We start from the raw sequence: 22382 nt of genomic DNA on the forward strand, positions 1-22382 counted from the left end.
CTCCTCCACTCCTACCTCCACTCCTCCACCCCTACCTCCACACCTCCACACCTCCACTCCTCCACCCCTCCACCCCTCCACCCTCCACTCCTCCACCCCTACCTCCACTCCTCCACTCCTACCTCCACTCCTCCACCCCTACCTCCACTCCTCCACCCCTCCACTCCTCCACCCCTCCACTCCTCCACTCCTCCACCCCTCCACCCCTACCTCCACTCCTCCACCCCTACCTCCACTCCTCCACCCCTCCACCCCTCCACTCCTCCACCCTCCACTCCTCCACTCCTACCTCCACCCCTACCTCCACTCCTCCACTCCTCCACTCCTCCACCCCTACCTCCACTCCTCCACTCCTCCACCCCTACCTCCACTCCTCCACTCCTCCACCCCTCCACTCCTCCACACCTCCAATCCTCCACTCCTCCACTCCTCCACCCCTCCACTCCTCCACACCTCCAATCCTCCACTCCTCCACTCCTCCACCCCTACCTCCACACCTCCAATCCTCCACTCCTCCACTCCTCCACTCCTCCACCCCTACCTCCACACCTCCATACCTCCACTCCTCCACTCCTCCACCCTCCACTCCTCCACCCCTCCACCCTACCTCCACTCTTCCCTACAGATGTATTCCATACCTACAGACTTTATGTCACTATGTTATAATGTGCTGCCCTCCATATGTATTAGGACTATAAAGTCTGTAATGTTGAGGTCTTTGCTCTGTGCTTCAGCTCAAATTAAGGGACGTTCACCATATTAAGATAAAATGGGAGAATATTTTAGAAACATTTGGATGTAATGTGGGGCATGCAAGGATGTGTTTTATTGTTTTTGAAATACAGAATCTTTTTGTTCAGACCATAAATGTGGTTAATCACTGTATAATCACTGTGAATAGAAGTTAAAACACTGTAAATAGCACATAGAGCATGCCAAAAGAATTTATTAAAGGATAGAAGAATTTAGCCTATAAAAATATTCAAGAAATGCTACATTTGAGATATTTCCTGAGAAACATCGTTAGATTTTTTTGATGTATCCGTTTGACCCTGGTACAAGGCCCCACCTAGACATAAAGATGACAAACACTTGGTGAGCGTTTTAGTATAAATAAAATGCAGAAGACTGTAAACATGAGGCAGGGGCGGGGGCAGGGGGAGGGGCAGGGGCGGGGGCAGGGGGAGGGGCAGGGGCAGGGGCGGGGGCAGGGGGAGGGGCAGGGGCAGGGGCGGGGGGAGGGGCAGGGGCAGGGGCAGGGGGGGAGGGGGAGGGGCAGGGGCGGGGCAGGGGCAGGGGCAGGGGCGGGGGCAGGGGGAGGGGCAGGGGGGGAGGGGGGAGGGGCGGGGGGCAGGGGGAGGGGCAGGGGCGGGGGGAGGGGCAGGGGCAGGGGGGCAGTTCTGCACTGGCCGTATTCCCCAGGGTTCCTCTGTTCATTCAGATACATGGGCAGGTTCCAGGCGAGGCTGGAGTGATAGAGAAGCCTACAGACTATCCTGGGTAGAAGGGGGAGTTTGTTGTGTTCTGATCCTCCGCTAGACTCCGTATCTCTCATTCTTAATTGCGATTCAGAATTTCCACGTGTCTGTCAACACTACAAACAGCTACTGGTTCCAGAGTGTGAACCCCATCGTGTTCTTCCCCATGTAAACATTAAGACTGTGCCCCAACACGTTCTTTTGGGTTGGGAGTTGGAATGTAAATTATGTCTGCTGTATTTCTGGTTGTTTGAAGTATTTTTGGAGTTATTACAGTTATTAGAGTTGTTGGAGTTATTACAGTTATTAGATCTTTGGATTTATTGGAGTAACTAGAGTTATTAGAGTTATAACTTAGAGTTATTAGGACTTATTAAGGTTTTGGCTCACACTCAACACTGATAGCTTCTCAGTGTAATGACTAGCTGAAGAAACCATGAGAGCTTATTTCTCCTGAACTATCAGTAAAACCAAATGCCACACGATATGTAATCAGACGAGTCTCCTGCCCTGTGAGCAGCACTGAGCTGGGTCCTGTGTGCTGGGTCCTGTGTGCTGGGTCCTGTGTGTTGGGTTCTGTGTGCTGGATTCTGTGTGCTGGGTCCTGTGTGCTGGGTCCTGTGAGCGGCACTGAGCTGGGTCCTGTGTGCTGGGTCCTGTGTGCTGGGTCCTGTGTGCTGGATCCTGTGTGCTGGGTCCTGTGTGCTGGGTCTTGTGTGCTGGGTCCTGTGTGCTGTATTCTGTGTGCTGGGTCTTGTGTGCTGGGTCCTGTGTGCTGGATTCTGTGTGCTGGGTCCTGTGTGCTGGATTCTGTGTGCTGGGTCCTGTGTGCTGGATCCTGTGTGCTGGGTCCTGTGTGCTGGGTCTTGTGTGCTGGGTCCTGTGTGCTGGGTCCTGTGTGCTGGGTCCTGTGTGCTGGGTCTTGTGTGCTGGGTCTTGTGTGCTGGGTCCTGTGTGCTGGATCTTGTGTGCTGGGTCTTGTGTGCTGGGTCTTGTGTGCTGGGTCTTGTGTGCTGGGTCCTGTGTGCTGGGTCTTGTGTGCTGGCCCAGCCTGCTGAACCCACCACGCATGTTTTTTTACTCTGGCAGAAGCAGTGAGTGGACAGTGAAACAGACTTTGTGGCTTTGATCTCTCTCACTGTCCACCTCGCTCAGCCTGCCGGACTGTTTAACTCTGAGTGCTCAGATGCTGTGGATACCCCTCCCCTGCACCCCAGCCCCACAATTCTACAGCCCCACAGTTCTACTGCCCCACAGTTCTACAGCCCCACAGTTCTACAGCCCCAGAGTTCTACAGCCCCGCAGTTCTACAGCCCCACAGTTCTACAGCCCCACAGTTCTACAGCCCCACAGTTCTACAGCCCCACAGTTCTACAGCCCCACAGTTCTACTGCCCCACAGTTCTACAGCCCCACAGTTCTACAGCCCCGCAGTTCTACAGCCCCGCAGTTCTACAGCCCCGCAGTTCTACAGCCCCACAGTTCTACAGCCCCGCAGTTCTACAGCCCCGCAGTTCTACAGCCCCACAGTTCTACAGCCCCACAGTTCTACAGCCCCACAGTTCTACTGCCCCACAGTTCTACAGCCCCACAGTTCTACAGCCCCACAGTTCTACAGCCCCGCAGTTCTACAGCCCCACAGTTCTACAGCCCCACAGTTCTACAGCCCCGCAGTTCTACAGCCTAGGGCTAATGAGGCAACCCTAATCCTCTGGCATGATTACTGCACTTCCAGGACACATGGGCTCAGGGGTCGCTTGGAGTGAGATTTGAACCTGGAGGATGTGGCGAGTGTAAATTGTTGGGGGGAGGGGGTGGCGAACGTAAATAGTTACTGGGGCGGAGTAAAATGTAGTATTATATCGTGATCAATCGATCGCCAGTGGTTGGCGCCAGAGTGAACTAGTAACTCATTGAATCATAGATGTGGATCAGAGGTAAATAAACTAGATTTTTTTTCGGTGTGAGAGTGTGTGAAAACGGTCAAATGCGTGTGTCTCACGCTTAATGCGTTAGAGTTGGCAACCCTGTGGGCTATAGGTTATAGACTGACCTAGTGTTAGCTTCAGAGGTGACCAGGTGTGACCAGGTGTGACCAGGTGTGATCAGGTATGACCAGGCGTGACCAGGTATGACCAGGTGTGACCAGGTATGACCAGGTGTGACCAGGTGTGACCAGGTGTGACCAGGTATGACCAGGTATGACCAGGTGTGACCAGGTGTGACCAGGTATGACCAGGTGTGACCAGGTGTGACCAGGTATGACCAGGTGTGGAGAGATGGGGAGACATGAAGAGAGACAGAGAGAGAGAAAGAAAGAGATGCAACCAGAGTTTAATTTGAGAACTCTTCACATAAGCAGAAGAACAAATGTAGAGTAAGAGAGAGTCCACTGAGTGATCAGCGTTGGTGTAGACGTTACAAACACACACACACACACACACACACACACACACACACACACACACACACACACACACACACACACACACAATTGTGCTCAGAACCAAGGCTGCCATGGTTGGGATTATGTGTCAGTTTGCCACCCAACTGCAGGAGCAGCAGAATCAGTCCCTGACGACTATGACTAGCTGTAATTAGGCCACGCTACCAATTACAGCTGATCTGGAGTCAGAGGAAGAGATGAGACGAAGGAGAAAATCACCATCTGGTCCAGCTGAAGATTTTTTTAGCCAGATTTTAATGCACAAAGTGACAATAAGTGTTTCAAAGTGTTTTTTAAGTTTAAGTTCTTTAAACCAGACCTCGAAGATAATACACACACACACACACACACACTGTAGCTTATTAATGTATGTGTTGTTGTTTGCCCTGTGCTGCCTGGGTTAGCTCACCGTGTTTAAACGCCTTAGAACTCCAGCCCACTAGGGGGAGGTGTTCACCTCACAGGGCCCATTGTGGTTTCAATTGTGTTTTTGCTGCAACCCTGAAAATATTCCGTCTTTCCAAAATGTCCTTTTGAAGAATTTTGCCCCCGGCTTAAGTGTGAATGCTTGGATGGCGTCCATTAAAGGAAGACATTCTGATACAGGACTGAAGGTCTTTCTGCTTTACAGTCTCATGTCAGGTATTCACTAGCTGTAGACAGTAACATAACAGCGTTTGTTCTTACTGTGACTGTTGCACAGTGACACTGTATAATCTGTTAGGAAAGGTTCCTGCCCACTAGGTCTATAATACAGAACAGGAGAAACCGTGTAGGAGGACGAGTGGAGAAACGTCTTTGCAGCTGTAAGCAAGAATCCTGCAATGTGGGGCAGCCAGCCACTTTAGTCGAGAACCGATCACATGGATGCGCTCAGAGTAATAGTCACGGTGTACTGCTCGTTTACGTTACATCTCACAGCTCTGAGAGTGAAGCTGTGAGGATACAATGATGTGGAAAGTGGTGAGGACCACCAGCACCACCAGGACCACCAGCACCACCAGGACCACCAGGACCAGCGTCCGTGACCTAGAGAATATCTAACAGCTCTAGCAAAACAGAATGGATTAGAAGTTAAGATATCAATGTGGGTGAAGTCAGTGATTAACCAGAAATGTGAGATACGTCTTCACAACTTTGGAAACTGGTGTTTTAGCTCCACACGCTAGGTGCCATGGTAGGCCGTGAGCCAGTCCGTCTCAGGTGAGTCCAGCTCTGGTTAAAGTCTGGCGACTCCTCCATCGTCTCCAACCTCTCACCCACAACACCAGAGTGAGCGGACCGCTCCACACCAAACACTTGTGGACCTGGAGTAGGTCAGTCTGGGGCAGGAGGATCTAATCACCATCACAGACTCAATGTTGATGTACTGATGAGGCCCACATTTAACACACTCAAAAACACACAAGGTTGCCACACAGGTGTGGGTGTGGTGTGTTTCTAACCTCTCTGTTTCTCTTTCTGTGTCTGTCTGGGCCCGCCACAGGCAGCCAGGGCCAGTTCCCCATCACCCAGAACGTTACGGTGGCTGAGGGGACTACGGCCAACATGACCTGCCGTGTGGATTACAATGATAACACCTCCCTCCAGTGGTCAAACCCTGCACAGCAGACTCTGTTCTTCGGGGACAAGAAAGGTCAGTCTCACCGGGGCGCGTTGATTAGTAAAGGTTTCTTCTCGGGACCTTAAACAGAGCTGGTGAGTGGTTGACTAATCATATAGGACCTACACATTTGTCTAGTTAACTTTACTACACATACTGTACAATACACATACAGACACACACACACAATGACTGAGCATATAGTGTTCATATTACATATTTATGTACACCACCTCCCTACACCACCTCCACCCTCAGCACCACCAGCCATTTTAACTTTTACACAAAATGGCAGACGCACGACGGCATTAGCGGCCCTCACGCTGCCTGGTCTCTACAGGCAACAACCTCTACACAAAGTTCGCCAAACCGCAAGGCGGTAAAAAAGCTTCCCTGAGCATGCTCCCTTCCCCGTGTCCCCGTGTCCCCGTGTCCCCGCGTCCCCGCGTCCCCGTGTCCTCAGAGAATGTACAGGCCGTACGTGCTGAGCGGAGCTCGTGATCAGACATGCTGTGTTCTGCACCGGCAGCAGCTCTGTGGGTCTAAAAGCCGTTTGCTGGGGAAGCATCTCAGACCTTCAGCCCGACACGCTGGGCTTTAAGGCGGGTTTGTACGTAGTTATTCATCATGGTGGAAAAACTGATGTGGAGCTTGTGCAGGGCTGGTTCTCCCTGTCAGAATCTGGGCTGCTTCTGTACCCAGAAAGAGCAGCTTCATTAGCCTGCTCCCGGGAGCCACACAAACACTGACATTTACTTAAGCTTTTGTGTGTGTGTGTGTGTGTGTGAGAAAGAGAGAGAGAGAGAGAGAGAGAGAGAGAGAGAGAGAGTGTGTGTGTGTGTGTGTGTGTGTGTGTGTGTGTGTGTCTGTGAAAATTATTTCTCACATTTGAAGGAATGTATCGCCTCTCCGGCTTGTGTGTGGTGATCTTTGTTCCGCCAGGGGAAATATACGATTTTCACTGCAAACCCCGTCTGGTTAGTGGCAGGGGTGTGTGTTGGTGTAGGGGTGTGTGTTGGTACAGGGGTGTGTGTTGGTGCAGGGGTGTGTGTTGGTACAGGGGTGTGTGTTGGTGCAGGGGTGTGTGTTGGTGTAGGGGTGTGTGTTGGTAAAGGGGTGTGTGTTGGTGCAGGGGTGTGTGTTGGTGTAGGGGTGTGTGTTGTTGCAGGGGTGTGTGTTGGTGTTGGGGTGTGTGTTGGTGTTGGGGTGTGTGTTGGTGTAGGGGTGTGTGTTGGTACAGGGGTGTGTGTTGGTGTTGGGGTGTGTGTTGGTGTTGGGGTGTGTGTTGGTGCTGGGGTGTGTGTTGGTGTAGGGGTGTGTGTTGGTGATGGGGTGTGTGTTGGTGTAGGGGTGTGTGTTGGTACAGGGGTGTGTGTTGGTGCAGAAGTGTGTGTTGGTACAGGGGTGTGTGTTGGTGCTGGGGTGTGTGTTGGTGTAGGGGTGTGTGTTGGTACAGGGGTGTGTGTTGGTGCTGGGGTGTGTGTTGGTGCAGGGGTGTGTGTTGGTGTTAGGGGTGTGTGTTGGTGTAGGGGTGTGTGTTGGTGTAGGGGGGTGTGTTGGTGTAGGGGTGTGTGTTGGGTGTAGGGGTGGGTGGTGGTGTAGGGGTGTGTGTTGGTGTAGGGGTGTGTGTTGGTGTAGCGGTGTGTGTTGGTGCTGGGGTGTGTGTTGGTGTAGCGGTGTGTGTTGGTGCAGGGGTGTGTGTTGGTGCTGGGGTGTGTGTTGGGTGTAGGGGTGGGTGGTGGTGTAGGGGTGTGTGTTGGTGTAGCAGTGTGTGTCGGTGCTGGGGAGTGTGTTGGTACTGGGGTGTGTGTTGGTGCTGGGGTGTGTGTTGGTGTAGCGGTGTGTGTTGGTGCTGGGGTGTGTGTTGGTGTAGGGGTGTGTGTTGGTACAGGGGTGTGTGTTGGTGTAGTGGTGTGTGTTGGTGTAGGGGTGTGTGTTGGTACAGGGGTGTGTGTTGGTGTAGGGGTGAGTGTTGGTGTTAGGATGTGTGTTGGTGTAGGGATGTGTGTTGGTGCTGGGGTGTGTGTTGGTGTAGGGGTGTGTGTTGGTGTAGGGGTGTGTGTTGGTACAGGGGTGTGTGTTGGTGTAGGGGTGTGTGTTGGTGTAGGGGTGTGTGTTGGTGCAGGGGTGTGTGTTGGTGTAGGGGTGTGTGTTGTTGCAGGGGTGTGTGTTGGTGTAGGGGTGTGTGTTGATGTTGGGGTGTGTGTTGGTGTAGGGGTGTGTGTTGGTGTGCAGGGGTGTGTGTTGGTGCTGGGGTGTGTGTTGGTGTGCAGGGGTGTGTGTTGGTGCTGGGGTGTGTGTTGGTGTAGGGGTGTGTGTTGGTGTGCAGGGGTGTGTGTTGGTGCTGGGGTGTGTGTTGGTGTAGGGGTGTGTGTTGGTGCAGGGGTGTGTGTTGGTGCTGGGGTGTGTGTTGGTGTAGGGGTGTGTGTTGGTGTGCAGGGGTGTGTGTTGGTGCTGGGGTGTGTGTTGGTGTAGGGGTGTGTGTTGGTGCAGGGGTGTGTGTTGGTGTTGGGGTGTGTGTTGGTACAGGGGTGTGTGTTGGTGCTGGAGTGTGTGTTGGTGTAGGGGTGTGTGTTGGTACAGGGGTGTGTGTTGGTGTTGGGGTGTGTGTTGGTACAGGGGTGTGTGTTGGTGCTGGGGTGTGTGTTGGTGTAGGGGTGTGTGTTGTTGCAGGGGTGTGTGTTGGTGTTGGGGTGTGTGTTGGTGTTGGGGTGTGTGTTGGTGTAGGGGTGTGTGTTGGTACAGGGGTGTGTGTTGGTGTTGGGGTGTGTGTTGGTGTTGGGGTGTGTGTTGGTGCTGGGGTGTGTGTTGGTGTAGGGGTGTGTGTTGGTGATGGGGTGTGTGTTGGTGTAGGGGTGTGTGTTGGTACAGGGGTGTGTGTTGGTGCAGAAGTGTGTGTTGGTACAGGGGTGTGTGTTGGTGCTGGGGTGTGTGTTGGTGTAGTGGTGTGTGTTGGTACAGGGGTGTGTGTTGGTGCTGGGGTGTGTGTTGGTGCAGGGGTGTGTGTTGGTGTTAGGGGTGTGTGTTGGTGTAGGGGTGTGTGTTGGTGTAGGGGGGTGTGTTGGTGTAGGGGTGTGTGTTGGGTGTAGGGGTGGGTGGTGGTGTAGGGGTGTGTGTTGGTGTAGGGGTGTGTGTTGGTGTAGCGGTGTGTGTTGGTGCTGGGGTGTGTGTTGGTGTAGCGGTGTGTGTTGGTGCAGGGGTGTGTGTTGGTGCTGGGGTGTGTGTTGGGTGTAGGGGTGGGTGGTGGTGTAGGGGTGTGTGTTGGTGTAGCAGTGTGTGTCGGTGCTGGGGAGTGTGTTGGTACTGGGGTGTGTGTTGGTGCTGGGGTGTGTGTTGGTGTAGCGGTGTGTGTTGGTGCTGGGGTGTGTGTTGGTGTAGGGGTGTGTGTTGGTACAGGGGTGTGTGTTGGTGTAGTGGTGTGTGTTGGTGTAGGGGTGTGTGTTGGTACAGGGGTGTGTGTTGGTGTAGGGGTGTGTGTTGGTGTTAGGATGTGTGTTGGTGTAGGGATGTGTGTTGGTGCTGGGGTGTGTGTTGGTGCAGGGGTGTGTGTTGGTGTAGGGGTGTGTGTTGGTGTAGGGGTGTGTGTTGGTGTAGGGGTGTGTGTTGGTGCAGGGGTGTGTGTTGGTGTAGGGGTGTGTGTTGTTGCAGGGGTGTGTGTTGGTGTAGGGGTGTGTGTTGATGTTGGGGTGTGTGTTGGTGTAGGGGTGTGTGTTGGTACAGGGGTGTGTGTTGGTACAGGGGTGTGTGTGTTGGTGTAGGGGTGTGTGTTGGTGTAGGGGTGTGTGTTGGTACAGGGGTGTGTGTTGGTGTAGGGGTGTGTGTTGGTACAGGGGTGTGTGTTGGGTGTAGGGGTGTGTGTTGGTGTAGGGGTGTGTGTTGGTGCAGGGGTGTGTGTTGGTGTTAGGGGTGTGTGTTGGTGTAGGGGGGTGTGTTGGTGTAGGGGTGTGTGTTGGTACAGGGGTGTGTGTTGGGTGTAGGGGTGGGTGGTGGTGTAGGGGTGTGTGTTGGTGTAGGGGTGTGTGTTGGTGCTGGGGTGTGTGTTGGTGTAGGGGTGTGTGTTGTTGCAGGGGTGTGTGTTGGTGTTGGGGTGTGTGTTGGTGTTGGGGTGTGTGTTGTTGCAGGGGTGTGTGTTGGTGTAGGGGTGTGTGTTGTTGCTGGGGTGTGTGTTGGTGTAGGGGTGTGTGTTGGTGTAGGGGTGTGTGTTGGTGCAGGGGTGTGTGTTGGTGTAGGGGTGTGTGTTGTTGCTGGGGTGTGTGTTGGTGTAGGGGTGTGTGTTGTTGTAGGGGTGTGTGTTGGTGTAGGGGTGTGTGTTGTTGCAGGGGTGTGTGTTGGTGTTGGGGTGTGTGTTGGTGTAGGGGTGTGTGTTGGGTGTTGGGGTGTGTGTTGGTGTAGGGGTGTGTGTTGTTGTAGGGGTGTGTGTTGGTGTAGGGGTGTGTGTTGGTGTTGGGGTATGCGTTGGTGTAGGGGTGTGTGTTGTTGCTGGGGTGTGTGTTGGTGTAGGGGTGTGTGTTGTTGTAGGGGTGTGTGTTGTTGCAGGGGTGTGTGTTGGTGTTGGGGTGTGTGTTGGTGTAGGGGTGTGTGTTGTTGCAGGGGTGTGTGTTGGTGTAGGGGTGTGTGTTGTTGTAGGGGTGTGTGTTGGTGTAGGGGTGTGTGTTGTTGTAGGGGTGTGTGTTGGTGTAGGGGTGTGTGTTGTTGCAGGGGTGTGTGTTGGTGTAGGGGTGTGTGTTGTTGCAGGGGTGTGTGTTGGTGTAGGGGTGTGTGTTGTTGTAGGGGTGTGTGTTGGTGTAGGGGTGTGTGTTGTTGCAAGGGTGTGTGTTGGTGTAGGGGTGTGTGTTGTTGCAGGGGTGTGTGTTGGTGTTGGGGTGTGTGTTGTTGCAGGGGTGTGTGTTGGTGTAGGGGTGTGTGTTGTTGCTGGGGTGTGTGTTGGTGTAGGGGTGTGTGTTGGTGTAGGGGTGTGTGTTGGTACAGGGGTGTGTGTTGGTGTAGGGGTGTGTGTTGTTGCTGGGGTGTGTGTTTGTGTAGGGGTGTGTGTTGGTGTTGGGGTGTGTGTTGGTGTAGGGGTGTGTGTGGGTGTAGGGGTGTGTGTTGGTGTAGGGGTGTGTGTTGTTGTAGGGGTGTGTGTTGGTGTAGGGGTGTGTGTTGGTGTTGGGGTGTGTGTTGGTGTAGGGGTGTGTGTTGGGTGTTGGGGTGTGTGTTGGTGTAGGGGTGTGTGTTGTTGTAGGGGTGTGTGTTGGTGTAGGGGTGTGTGTTGGTGTTGGGGTGTGCGTTGGTGTAGGGGTGTGTGTTGTTGCTGGGGTGTGTGTTGGTGTAGGGGTGTGTGTTGTTGTAGGGGTGTGTGTTGGTGTAGGGGTGTGTGTTGGTGTTGGGGTGTGTGTTGGTGTAGGGGTGTGTGTTGTTGCAGGGGTGTGTGTTGGTGTAGGGGTGTGTGTTGTTGTAGGGGTGTGTGTTGTTGTAGGGGTGTGTGTTGGTGTAGGGGTGTGTGTTGTTGCAGGGGTGTGTGTTGGTGTAGGGGTGTGTGTTGGGTGTTAGGGTTCTGCAAAATAAGGAACTAGTGCAGTCAGCTCAAGATTCCTGACAAGTTTTTAATTTCGTGTCAAGCAGAGTGAGGCTTTGTGCCCTGAGAAGTCACCTATGGATTTACTTTTCCTTCGTGAATACAGAAACAAGATATAGAAAATTGTTTCATAGAAACAAGCTTGATTGAAAGGTTGCAAATGATCGGGGGAGGGGCTAGTCTTGAAAGGTTGTGAATGATTGAGGGCGCGGCTAGTCTCGGAAGGTTGTGAATGATTGGGGGCGGGGCTAGTCTCGAAAGGTTGTGAATGATTGGTGGTAGGGCTAGTCTCAAAAGTTTGTGAATGATTGAGGGCGGGGCTAGTCTTGAGAGGTCATGAATGATTTAGGGCGGAGCTACTCTTGAGAGGTCATGAATGATTTAGGGCGGAGCTAGTCTTTCTGATTTGTATGTAACTGGCCATTGCAGATTTATGACTCAACTAACAATCTTTAAGGTAATGAAGGGTACATGCATGATGCATGTTCTTTAAGGCAAAAATGCATCATATGTACCATCAGATAATCCACCCAATACATTATACATGATCAGATTCAGATTAAGATGTTATTACTGTAGTGGAATATCTCTTAAATTAGATGTACAGCGGTGAGTGGCTGCTGTTTGTGTGGGGGATGAACAGTATATTCTGAAGTTGCTGGTAATCTCTCGGTAATCTTTCAGTAATCTCTCTTGTTTGTCCTCGGAGCTCCAGAGAGGTATGAAGTGTGAGAGGATCATGAAGTCCAGTCCCATCTCTTCCTGCTCTGGGTTTGGGGTTGGGGGGGGGGGGGTTCTTCTCATTTGGTTTTAAGCATCCAGATGTGGGATGGCACCAGTACCCCGGTTGCCGTGGGGGACAGAGAAACTGCATCCAAGAAGATTCAAAACTATGCTGACACACTCCGGTGGGGATGGTTGTGGAGGAAGCACCATGGGATCCCTGCCAAACGCCTGTTCCCCAGCAAGCCCCTGCACTCCTTCCATCTGTGTACAGAAGATGTTTTTCAGTGTATGAGTTTGTGCCGTTAGGGTGAACTCAAAACACTGTGTTTATGTGTGTGTGTGTGTGTGTGAGAGAGAGACACATGCCACAGAGACATTGTACGGAGCACAACCTCAGCTGACTGAACACTGGACGATGTTCAGTGAGGACACTAAACATACGGCGTATGAGACGGCAGACACAGAAAAAGAGACTCTGTGCTGGTATGAACACGTGTGTGCAGGCAGAGAGAGACACGCCTGTGCAGATGGAGAGATACGCGTGTGCAGGTGAAGAGAGACACGTGTGTGCAGAGAGACACGTGTGTGCAGGTGGAGAGACACGTGTGCAGAGAGACATGTGTGTGCAGTGAGACACGCCCTGCTGTGGGTCTTATAGGCCTCTTTTCAGTTCATTTGCCTTCCCACAGTTTATCTCTGATCACAAATTGTTCTAAAAAAACTGCTCATCTCTACCAAGACACGTTTGCCTCTGAGATTTGCATCTGCATCATAACAGCCCCGAAGAATTCCACACTTCCTACAAATTCTAATGAGTTCAATACATAAAATATGTCTCAAAGTAACAGAGCAGTTTGACTACTCATATGTATTAAGGCCTCGGAAACTAGAGGAAAAAACACAGAAAAATACTCAGCGTTGAGTGTGTGCATCTCTAGGTCACAAAATTGTGTGCGTATGGGTGCTTGTGTGTGTTTGTGTGTGTGTGTGTGTGTGTGTGTGTGCAGTGTTTGGAATGTGTAGAGTGTGTGGTAAATAAGGTTAACTCCATCGTTTAAACCTGCACTCAGAGTGGGTTCAGAGTGCTTTAGTCAGCAGTGGTCTAGAGTGTTGAGCTAGTTCCTGAGGGAACGTTGGCCAATGAGAGGCCACACTCAGAAAGAGGACACTGGGAGAAACACACGGGAGGGGGGGAGGGGCCAAAATGACCGCAATTAGGTCTGCTGAAGGATGGTCTGTCTGAAGTGGTCTCCGGCCTGGATAGGCTCGTCTCAAGTGAGCTGGACCTCCTCTGGCTTTGGACATGAGAAGACCGTGTCCTTCTGGGGCTGATTTCTCCGAGTATAACACAGATGTGCTTCACGGTTCGTTTCAACTCATGGAAAAAGAAACTCTAGCGTTATCTTTTATGGTCATAGATAATAAATGTAATATATTTTAATAATAAATAAATGCAAAACTGTTTACCTCGAAAAGGTTATTTTATTGTTCTCTGATATTGCTCGAAGACACGCACAATTGCATAATAATTTATAGAAGTTTAATTACTTATCAGACTCTGATTGATTGGATAATCCCCTAGAAATACACAAAAACAAAACAAAACAAAAAAGCGTAAATAAAGGACAAGAGGGAGGTGCCAGCGGAGTCATCCTGCCGGCCCATCAACCTGCGTAATGGAACATAATTAAAATTAGTGAAAGGCCCATTAAGATGGCAGCAATTTATGCCTTATATTAATGTCAATAATTAGTAGGTGCATTTGCGTCCTTGGACTAATGGTCATTTAATTCATTTGTGTGTTTTTGGTATAAACTGTATTAGTCTGTCTCGAGTGGAGTGTCCACTGGTCGGTGTAGGTGAAGAAAGCAAGATAGAAAGCAAGCTAATGATCAGCTAATAAACTGAAGATTGGGAGTGGAAAGGTGGATTATGGGTAATATGCTCCCTTCAACTGGTCATACACATTTCCTCACTTCTTATATCACAAACGTCTACAGCACTATCTGTTGTATCCCAAAAATGCATGCCAATGTGGCATGGTGTAGACCAGGCGTACTCAACTAAATTTGTCCGCGGTCCAATTTTGGCAGATACCTGTGACCTGAGGTCCGGTGCGGCGGGGGTGCCGAACGTAAGTTGTTGAGCGGGGTGGCGAACGTAACACTCGTGACGGAGTGTTTTTTCAATAGCCCTGAAATATATGCTACGGTTTTGTTTTGGTCCGTATCCAGTTAATCAGGAATGAGATTGGGTCCGGACAGGACTGCGTTCGGGTCCGGTTCCGGACCGCGGCCCGCCAGTTGAGTACCCCTGGTGTAGACCTTCAGTGTACACTTGTGATTTTACAATGAGAAACAACACTTAAGTGAAAAGCCAAATACTATCGTCAGCATATTGTCATCATCTTAACATTGGTCTTAATGATGGTCTTAATGATGATGTTAATGAGGTGGAAAAATCTAGTCAGCTGTCTGTCACCATGCAGTGGCCTAGCTACACCACCGGGTTCCCCACGTGTGGTTTGCTGCTGTAATTGAATGTGTGGAATATCTTTTTTATTTTGTTGGCCAGGTGTCTCCAATTCTACTTTGTGCTTTACCATTCAAAAGAGAAAATGGGAAAAAATATGAGAGTGAAGATTGCAGCGTGGATTCTCATGGCAGCTGGAGTTGTATTTCAAAGACTCCAAAGGGGATTATTGCCACTGTGCTGTTAGACTTCACAGCAAACAGCACGTCACGTTTAAAAAGACAGTCAATAACACAAGCTGGGGTACACAGGAACACTCCGGCACTGCAAAAGAATAGGGTTTTTATTCTCAACATTTAATCAACATTTTGTAAAATGTCAGCAAGCACATTAGTTCTGCGTGTTTCAGTTCTGTGACTCTTTCCCAGCTTTAGCAAGTTTTGAAAGAGTTGACATTTAGCATCATGCTAAGCGCTTTAGCATTGGACAACTCGGATCCTTTAGCCCCAGGCACGTGTGCTGGTCAGTTGCGACACAGCAGCTGCATTGTAGCCGGATCAGAGGAGATGGCTGGCCTGATTACGTCTGGGCTCTCAGTGAGCTGTAAGCTCTCAGAGACTGAGGAGTCTTTCGCTCAGAAGGCCAACGAGCTTGTGGACGGCGTATAGGCTCAGCGCAGATGGGCTGACATTTGAGCCCCGCCAAGGTGAAATAGCACATTACTAGAGGAACGAGCTCCATGTCTTTGAGTGAGCAGATAGAGCGGGTTGTGGAAGAGGATGGAGTCCACCGCATCGCATCTCCTTTCTGACCTTACTATCACTAGTGTGGGGGAGGAAAACACCTACGCTACGTCTATATCTGACAACAACCCACTCAGCAAAGTGTCTCTTCCAGTGTGGAGAGTCAGGAGGTGTGTGTGTGTGTGTGTGTGTGTGTGTGTGTGTGTGTGTGTGTGTGTGTGTGTGTGTGTGTGTGTGTGTGTTTGTCCTTAAAATAATAAAATAACACTCCTGTGTCCTCGTTCAAGCCTGTCCTAAAACTCATCTGCCTGGCTCCTTTGCTCAGGCAGACTACACTCTGGGGTCCATGCCCATCTCATGTATTATGCACAAGTAGCTGATTCCTGATGCGGCGTGCACACGCTGACCAGGACGCGATGTCATCGGACCACTATGGCGAGTGTGTTGTGCCAGTGTTCGCATCGATCTTATCGTTGAAGCCATTAGGGGTGAATGCTGAACGAATCTCCACAGTGATGAGTTGGCACGATGGAAGAGATCGGCGTAGACCATATGTCTCCCTCAGAGGCGCTCCGCTAAAACACGGGGAGCTTATGATTCATCATGGCACAGAAGAACAAATTAGAACGCGACACAACGCAACGTGATTTACTGGTTCGTCTGTTTGTGTCCTGTTTATGGAATAACAACACCTGCAAAGCATGCTTGAAATCCATTTTGCACTTCTTAATGAGAGTAAGTACTTTTTATAGCTCTGTGTAATAAGTGATGAATAATAGATGGACAATTTTAGGATGAAATACGAGAGATATAATTCAGACTTAGGCTGTGTGATGTAAAGGCTTGGAAACACAGCACAGCTTTGTCATATGGGGTGCGGGTTTGATTGGGAATAGACTAGGGCAGTGTAAGAGAGGTCAGGACAAGCCTCGTTTGAAACAAACAAACACACCTATCCTAAACGGAGCTGCCACTGGTTCCTGACATTCATTAGGTGCACACAGCTCAAACTGTTCAAAAGGTCAAATGCAGAGTAGGCTCTTAATTGGCCCAGGGCAATCAAAATGTTGTTATCTTCTAAATTACTGCATTAATGGACTCATTAAATTGTTCATTAGCCAAGGAGATTCCGACAGCCATGGAGGGTGCATTAGATTTTATGATCGAAAATTCCATTACCGTGCGCCATAACCATAAATATACAATAGACTGTTCAGAGTAGTAAGTGTGCAAGTGCATCTTGTGTTAAAGAGAACCCGAGCTGCACCCACTTCCTGCCCCGCTACCCCTCATCCTGGGGTCAGTGTTGGTCAAAGGCCCACTCATCTGTGTGTGCTTCTCCTGGTATTAGTACAGAAGATCTGCAGAAGATGTGTTTACCCCCGGCTCCGCATCTACCAGTCCGCATGCTGCAGCATCAGAGGAAGGTCATCATGACTGATAGCTGAGATCTTCTCTGCAGACCTGGTGCAAATGTATAGTTACGTCATTTATACAGGGTTAAATTGTGCGTGTTAAATGATATAGCCCAAGTTAGGCAGCCGATGTATTAGCCCCATATCAGCGGGGGTTCTGTTAGAGGTAAACTGTGTCTGCAAGGTCATCTGAAGTGTCATCTGGACTTCAGAGTGGATATTTAGGTGACTGTAACGTACTTGCATTTTTACATATAGTGTACAAATATACGCATACTGCCGCATACTGTAGGTGTGGTGATCTACTTTTAAAAATGTTTCAGCATTTACATATACTTTTTACATATATTATTGGTGTCTCTGAAATTGAAATGAATTTAAAATGTTAACTTTTATAATTCGGAAACAATAATAAGACCTTAATGTTTTTAAATATCTCCAAAACTGCCTGTCGCTTTGCCCATAAACCACCTGAAATTAGAAAACAAGGTTCAGCAGCACTGCGCTGTAATCCAAGGACAAGTGCATTAGTCAACACCTGCCGTATATCTACATGGGATGTGGGAACAGCACTGCGTTAGTCAACACCTGCCGTATATCTACATGGGATGTGGGAACTGTAGCTTCTGTGTGCTCGTAACTGGACATTTTAAATCTGTCCACTGTACACAGAGATAGACAGAATCCTAATAGGCTCATTATAGTATTAACAGCAGACAAATAAAGTGTTAAGTGCTGTGTGACATTTGAAAAAGACTTCTGGTAAACAGCATTAACTCAACACTTAAGAAAAAGACATCTTAATTCCATTAATTTCAGTAAGGGTGTATGTTTCCATGACTGATTAATAAGGTGATGGATGCAATAAAATAACTGACATTTGGGTTGGTTGTGAAGAATGTGTAACAATTCCTCACTGCCTTCACCTGGACTGGAAATGCACACTACAAAGTTATGGCGCTATCCATCTGATTCCTTAAAGAAACTATGAATCATAATATTTTAGTGAATAACATTTTTTTGAAAGTCCAGAATCCGTTTATATAGACCTGGAGTTTAGAAAAGCTTTGGTAAATTGCTTGTTGGCTTTAAAATTTTTATGGCGCTAAAGGTTCCATTTTAAAATTAGTTTTTAGCTACTTATGGCCATGTCTTATTCATGGAAGCAAACACGAGAATACAGTTCAATTTCCTCTGCCTTTTCATTCTGTGGTGTAAAATGATGAGACAGAAACCTGCAGTGAAGTTCTGTTTGTGAGGCTCCTTCCCAGTGAGTGACTAACCCAGCTTAATGGCCCTGTATTGATGCTACGCTAGCATGTTTAATGGCTCTGTATTAATGCTGTGCTAGCATGTTTAATGGCTCTGTATTGATGCTATGCTAGTATGTTTAATGGCTCTGTACTAATGCTATGCTAGTATGTTTCTTAAAATGATCAACAGTCAAAAGAATCTCTTTCCTTTGTCTTTTTCAGTCAGATTTAGTGTGGTGTGTATTGTTTCTGGGATAAAACGAGACACTTCTATGAAACACTATGTAACCAGGTTCTGTCGACCACGCGAGACAATGAAGAGTCAGGTGTCAAAAGGTTTACAATTTATTCAAAACCAGGCTCTTAGGAGAAGGAAGGAGGAGTCAGAGGTTGCCACCCACCACTGGGACCTTAAATAAATCCAAAAAAACACACCAGATCAATCGAGATAAAGTTCCAAGTGCAATATTATTCCAGGCTCACAAATGGCACCACTACAAACACCGCACACGAAATTCATACATGGCACTCCATATTAGTAGCTACCCACACATCAAATGTCCCACCAAGGCCCAGTGGTAGGCGTACACACAATGGCTACAGCCTGCAGTCCCCAATACTGGTCAAGTTAACATTAACATTAAAGTAATTAAAAATACACCATTACTTTATTGATCTTAAGCTAGAGCTAATTTTAAAAAAGGAAGGCCACCACAAACCGCCGAGAAGCAAGGACTACAACTACGGGACCTCGGGCTGAGCCACTTGGGGAAGGCCGAAGGTGTGCAGAGTTCCAGCACAGGTCGGCCGCCCTGGCGTGGACAATCAAACAGAACTAACACAAGTAAACAAATAAACACACACAAACTAAACTAATAAAAGAGACCAGAGCTTAAGCCTGTTCTGGCCTGATGCTGGCACTCAAAGGCCGCACCAATCACAAACATACATAAATTGCTAAAATTAACAAAACAACCAACTGCACACCATCCACCTTACCCACTGCTGACACGAAGGAGACCAAAAAAAACTCTCCGGGGCCCTCCACAGGCCCAGCTTTTAAAGGGTCCTCTTCCTCTCCCCATGAACCCAGCATTTCACCGCAGCAAATCCCACAGCTCCCCCTTTGTCCTGGCCCCATTATTGCACCCTGACTCCCAACCCGTCCATTCAGTTACATCCCCCACCACCTTTTCACAGCACATCCTCGTGCTGCCGGTCAGTTGTCCCCTTGCCCATAACGCTGGGGTGGGATCCCCCTCGAACTGCGCTGAGACCTCCGCAGCTCCTCAGACCCCACAGCCACAGACTCTTCCACTGGTGATGCAGTGGACGGACCTGCACGTTGCCAAGGGGGCAACCATCGGGTTGGTGGGGGCATCCACATGAATGACTGTCTCCTTGGCTCAGGTTTGCCACGTTCTTCCTGCGCTAGGGCTTGTAGTGACAAAGGACAAGGACGAAGCAACCGCCTATGCAAAACTTTCTCCTTCCCTTCCCCCCGTTCAGGCTTGACCACATACACAGGAACATCAGGATTAGGTTGTTTTACCACTACATAGGGTACATTATGCCAATAGTTTGCAAGTTTACTCTGCCCTTTGGGACCCACATTACGCAACAGCACCCTTTCTCCCATCATTAATGGACCCAGCCCCCCTTGGGCATCATGTTGCCTCTTTTGCTTCTGTGCTGCCCCTGCATTCAACTCACCTGCTCTTTTATAAGCAAAGTACAGGCGCTCATGGTGTTTCTGGACCCACTCTCCAACTGTGCTTGATTCTTCCAACGGACCCCCCAGAAGAACGTCTACTGGTGCACGTGCATGTCTTCCAAACATGAGATACGAGGGGGTGTAACCTGTAGAGGTATGCACCGTGTTGTTATAAGCATGGATCATTTCTGGTAAGTAATCTGCCCACCTGCTCTTCTTTTCCTCCACCAGACTACGCAACATTCCCAGCAGGGTGCGGTTGAATCTTTCTGTGAGGCCATTACCCTCTGGGTGGTATGGGGTAGTGTGACTCTTTTTGCAGCCATACAAGTCGCAAAGTTGTTTCACCACAGCCGCTTCAAAGTTTGGTCCTTGATCAGCATGGAATCGGGCGGGACATCCAAAATACTGGATCACCTGTTGCCACATCACCCTCACTGTTGTTTTTGCGGTCTGGTCCCGAGTTGCAGCAGCCCAAGCGAACTTTGTGAAATGATCAGTAAGGACCATGATGTTTTCCAATCCGCCTACTGAGGCTTCTAGGGACAGGAAGTCCATGGTAATCAGCTCTAAAGGGTAAGAGGCTGTAATGGGTGTCAAACTAACTGTTGAGTTAGTGGGCTTTTTTCTTAACACACACTGAGGACACTCTAAACACCACCTCTGGGTGTCTGCAAACATATTGGGCCAGTAGTACCTGGTTTGAAGTGTCTTACATATCTTATCTGCAGCAAAATGTCCCATATGCTCATGGCAGCTAGTGAAGACTTCTTGCTGTTGACTCTGGGGTAAGATGAGCTGGAAATGGAGGGCATTCGTTTTTGAGTCCTGGACTCGCCTGTAGAGTACCCCCTCTCGCAGCTGTAGACGGGGCATTTCCTTCAACAGGCGCAGCACTTGGGGACTCTCTAACTGTCGTTTGGCTGCCCGCAATGGCTGTTTGGTCTGCAAAAAAAACAGAACTCGTGAGATTGTTGGGTCCTTTTGTTGTCCCTCGGCCCACCTGTCAGCAGACCAGCCTTCTCCAATCCATGAAGCTTTTGCTAGCTCGAGGGTGGACTCTGCCTCACACACCCCCAACAAGCATGCCTGGACCACCTCCACAGTCACATCTTGGAAGCCTGGAACCTCCACCCCATCCTGTTCCTCTGATGCCTTTGGGGTTCCAAGGGGGTAACGAGAGAGCACATCAGCATTGACATTAGACTTTCCGGAGCGATGTTTCACCTGGAACTTATAGCTTGCTAGTCGCGCCACCCAGCGCTGCTCCACCGCACCTAACCGAGCTGTGGAAAGATGGGCCAGAGGATTATTGTCTGTATAAACTACAAAGTCTGAACCGAGCAAGTATTCATGAAATTTTTCTGTAATGGCCCATTTCAGTGCTAGTAGTTCCAGTTTAAAAGAACTGTAATTGGCATCATTACGCTCAGCACCTTGCAGGCCTCTACTTGCATAGGCAATAACTTTTTCTTGGCCCTCTTGGACCTGTGAGAGTACTGCACCCAGGCCTTGGTGGCTAGCATCTGTATAAAGGAGAAAAGGCAAACTGAAATCAGCAAAGGACAGGATTGGGGCCTGGGTCAAGGCTTGCTTTAGACCTAAGAAGGCCAAATCACATTCTTCTGTCCAATGCCAAGCAGGCCCTGGCACTCTGGGTTTGGTCTTCCTTGCTGGGTACCCGCCTAAAAGTCGGTGGAGAGGGCCTGCTGTTTGGGAAAACCCCTTGACGAATCGGCGGTAATACCCTGCAAGGCCAAGGAACGCTCGTAGCTCAGTTGGTGTAACTGGCACTTCCCACTGCTGGACTGCTGACACTTTACCCGGATCTGGGGCTATTCCATTTGCAGACACAATGTGGCCGAGGTACTGGACACTATCACGGAGAAGTTTACACTTGTCAGGTTTCAGCTTCAGGCCCTGGGCAGAGAGGCGGGAGAACACATAATCAAGACGATCAAGATGAGTATCAAAATCAGCCGCCAAAACAATAATATCATCTAAATAGATTAACAGTGATTGGTAATTATGTTCTCCCAAGCAACTCTCCATAAGGCGCTGAAATGTAGCAGGTGCATTACATAATCCAAAGGGCATCCTTTGGAATTCAAAAAGCCCCATGGGAGTGGTAAAGGCTGTTTTTTCTTGGTCTTTGTCATCCACTTTGACCTGCCAATAGCCAGACGCCAGATCCAATGTAGAATACCAGCTGGCCTTCTTCAAACTGGCTAGAGCTTCTTCTACTCGGGGTAAGGGATAAGAGTCCTTCCTAGTAACTTGGTTCAGTTGCCTATAATCCACGCAGAATCGGATGGAACCATCTTTCTTGCGAACCAAGACTATGGGTGATGACCATGGGCTTGAGCTTGGCTTGATGACATCAGCTTCCAGCATGCGCTTGATCAAGGCCCTGACCTCAGCGTACAAGTTTGGGGGGATCTGACGATACCTTTGCCTGATGGGAGCTGCATCTCCCGTAGGAATTCTGTGAGAGATGGTATCTGTACAGCCGTAATCCTCCTCATGCTGAGAAAAAACAGCTCTATGTTTGTTGAGCAAGGTGGCCAATTTGCTCTTCTGTTCTGCTGACAGAGCAACTCCTTCAAGGTCGAATGGTGGTAAGGCATCCATGTCCGTCTTGCTACTCGAGTGTAGGGTTGGTTCAGCACCACTTGACATCTGAGCCTCCACACTGTCACCTCTCACAATTTCAAATGCAGGTTCATCATCAAAAACTTCACAAGAGTCCAACAAAGATATTTTGCCTAATTTTTGATAGGGGTAAATGACTAGAGGGCCATTGCTGATGTTACGCACTCGTACCTGTGTCCGTCCGCCCCCAACCGTCACCAGGGCCCGAGCTACCAGGAGTCCATCTTGCGTGGGCAGTGGCTCCATCAAGGCTTCATACCCTCGACCTCCTGGTCCGCCCCTGGCTCGACAGTTCAGTAGCAGCTCCCGGTTACCAGGTATAGCCAC

At 49.6% G+C, this 22382-nt stretch overlaps 1 protein-coding gene across 4 annotated transcripts in view; it reads left to right on the top strand.

The window, feature by feature from the left end:
- cadm2b (cell adhesion molecule 2b) overlaps nucleotides 1–22382 on the top strand; it is a 154761-nt gene that overhangs the window by 105891 nt on the left and 26488 nt on the right. For 3 of the 4 annotated variants that reach the window (XM_076976143.1, XM_076976141.1, XM_076976142.1), the window contains exon 3: nucleotides 5410–5559. In XM_076976143.1, coding sequence (XP_076832258.1) covers nucleotides 5410–5559 — 150 coding nt within the window. Of the gene's footprint in view, nucleotides 1–5409; nucleotides 5560–15620; nucleotides 15757–22382 lie in introns of those variants that run through there. The other variant, XM_076976144.1, reaches the window with a different exon arrangement.

Source organism: Brachyhypopomus gauderio, chromosome 16, assembly GCF_052324685.1.
Source record: "Brachyhypopomus gauderio isolate BG-103 chromosome 16, BGAUD_0.2, whole genome shotgun sequence".
Taxonomy (NCBI): Eukaryota; Metazoa; Chordata; class Actinopteri; order Gymnotiformes; family Hypopomidae; genus Brachyhypopomus; species Brachyhypopomus gauderio.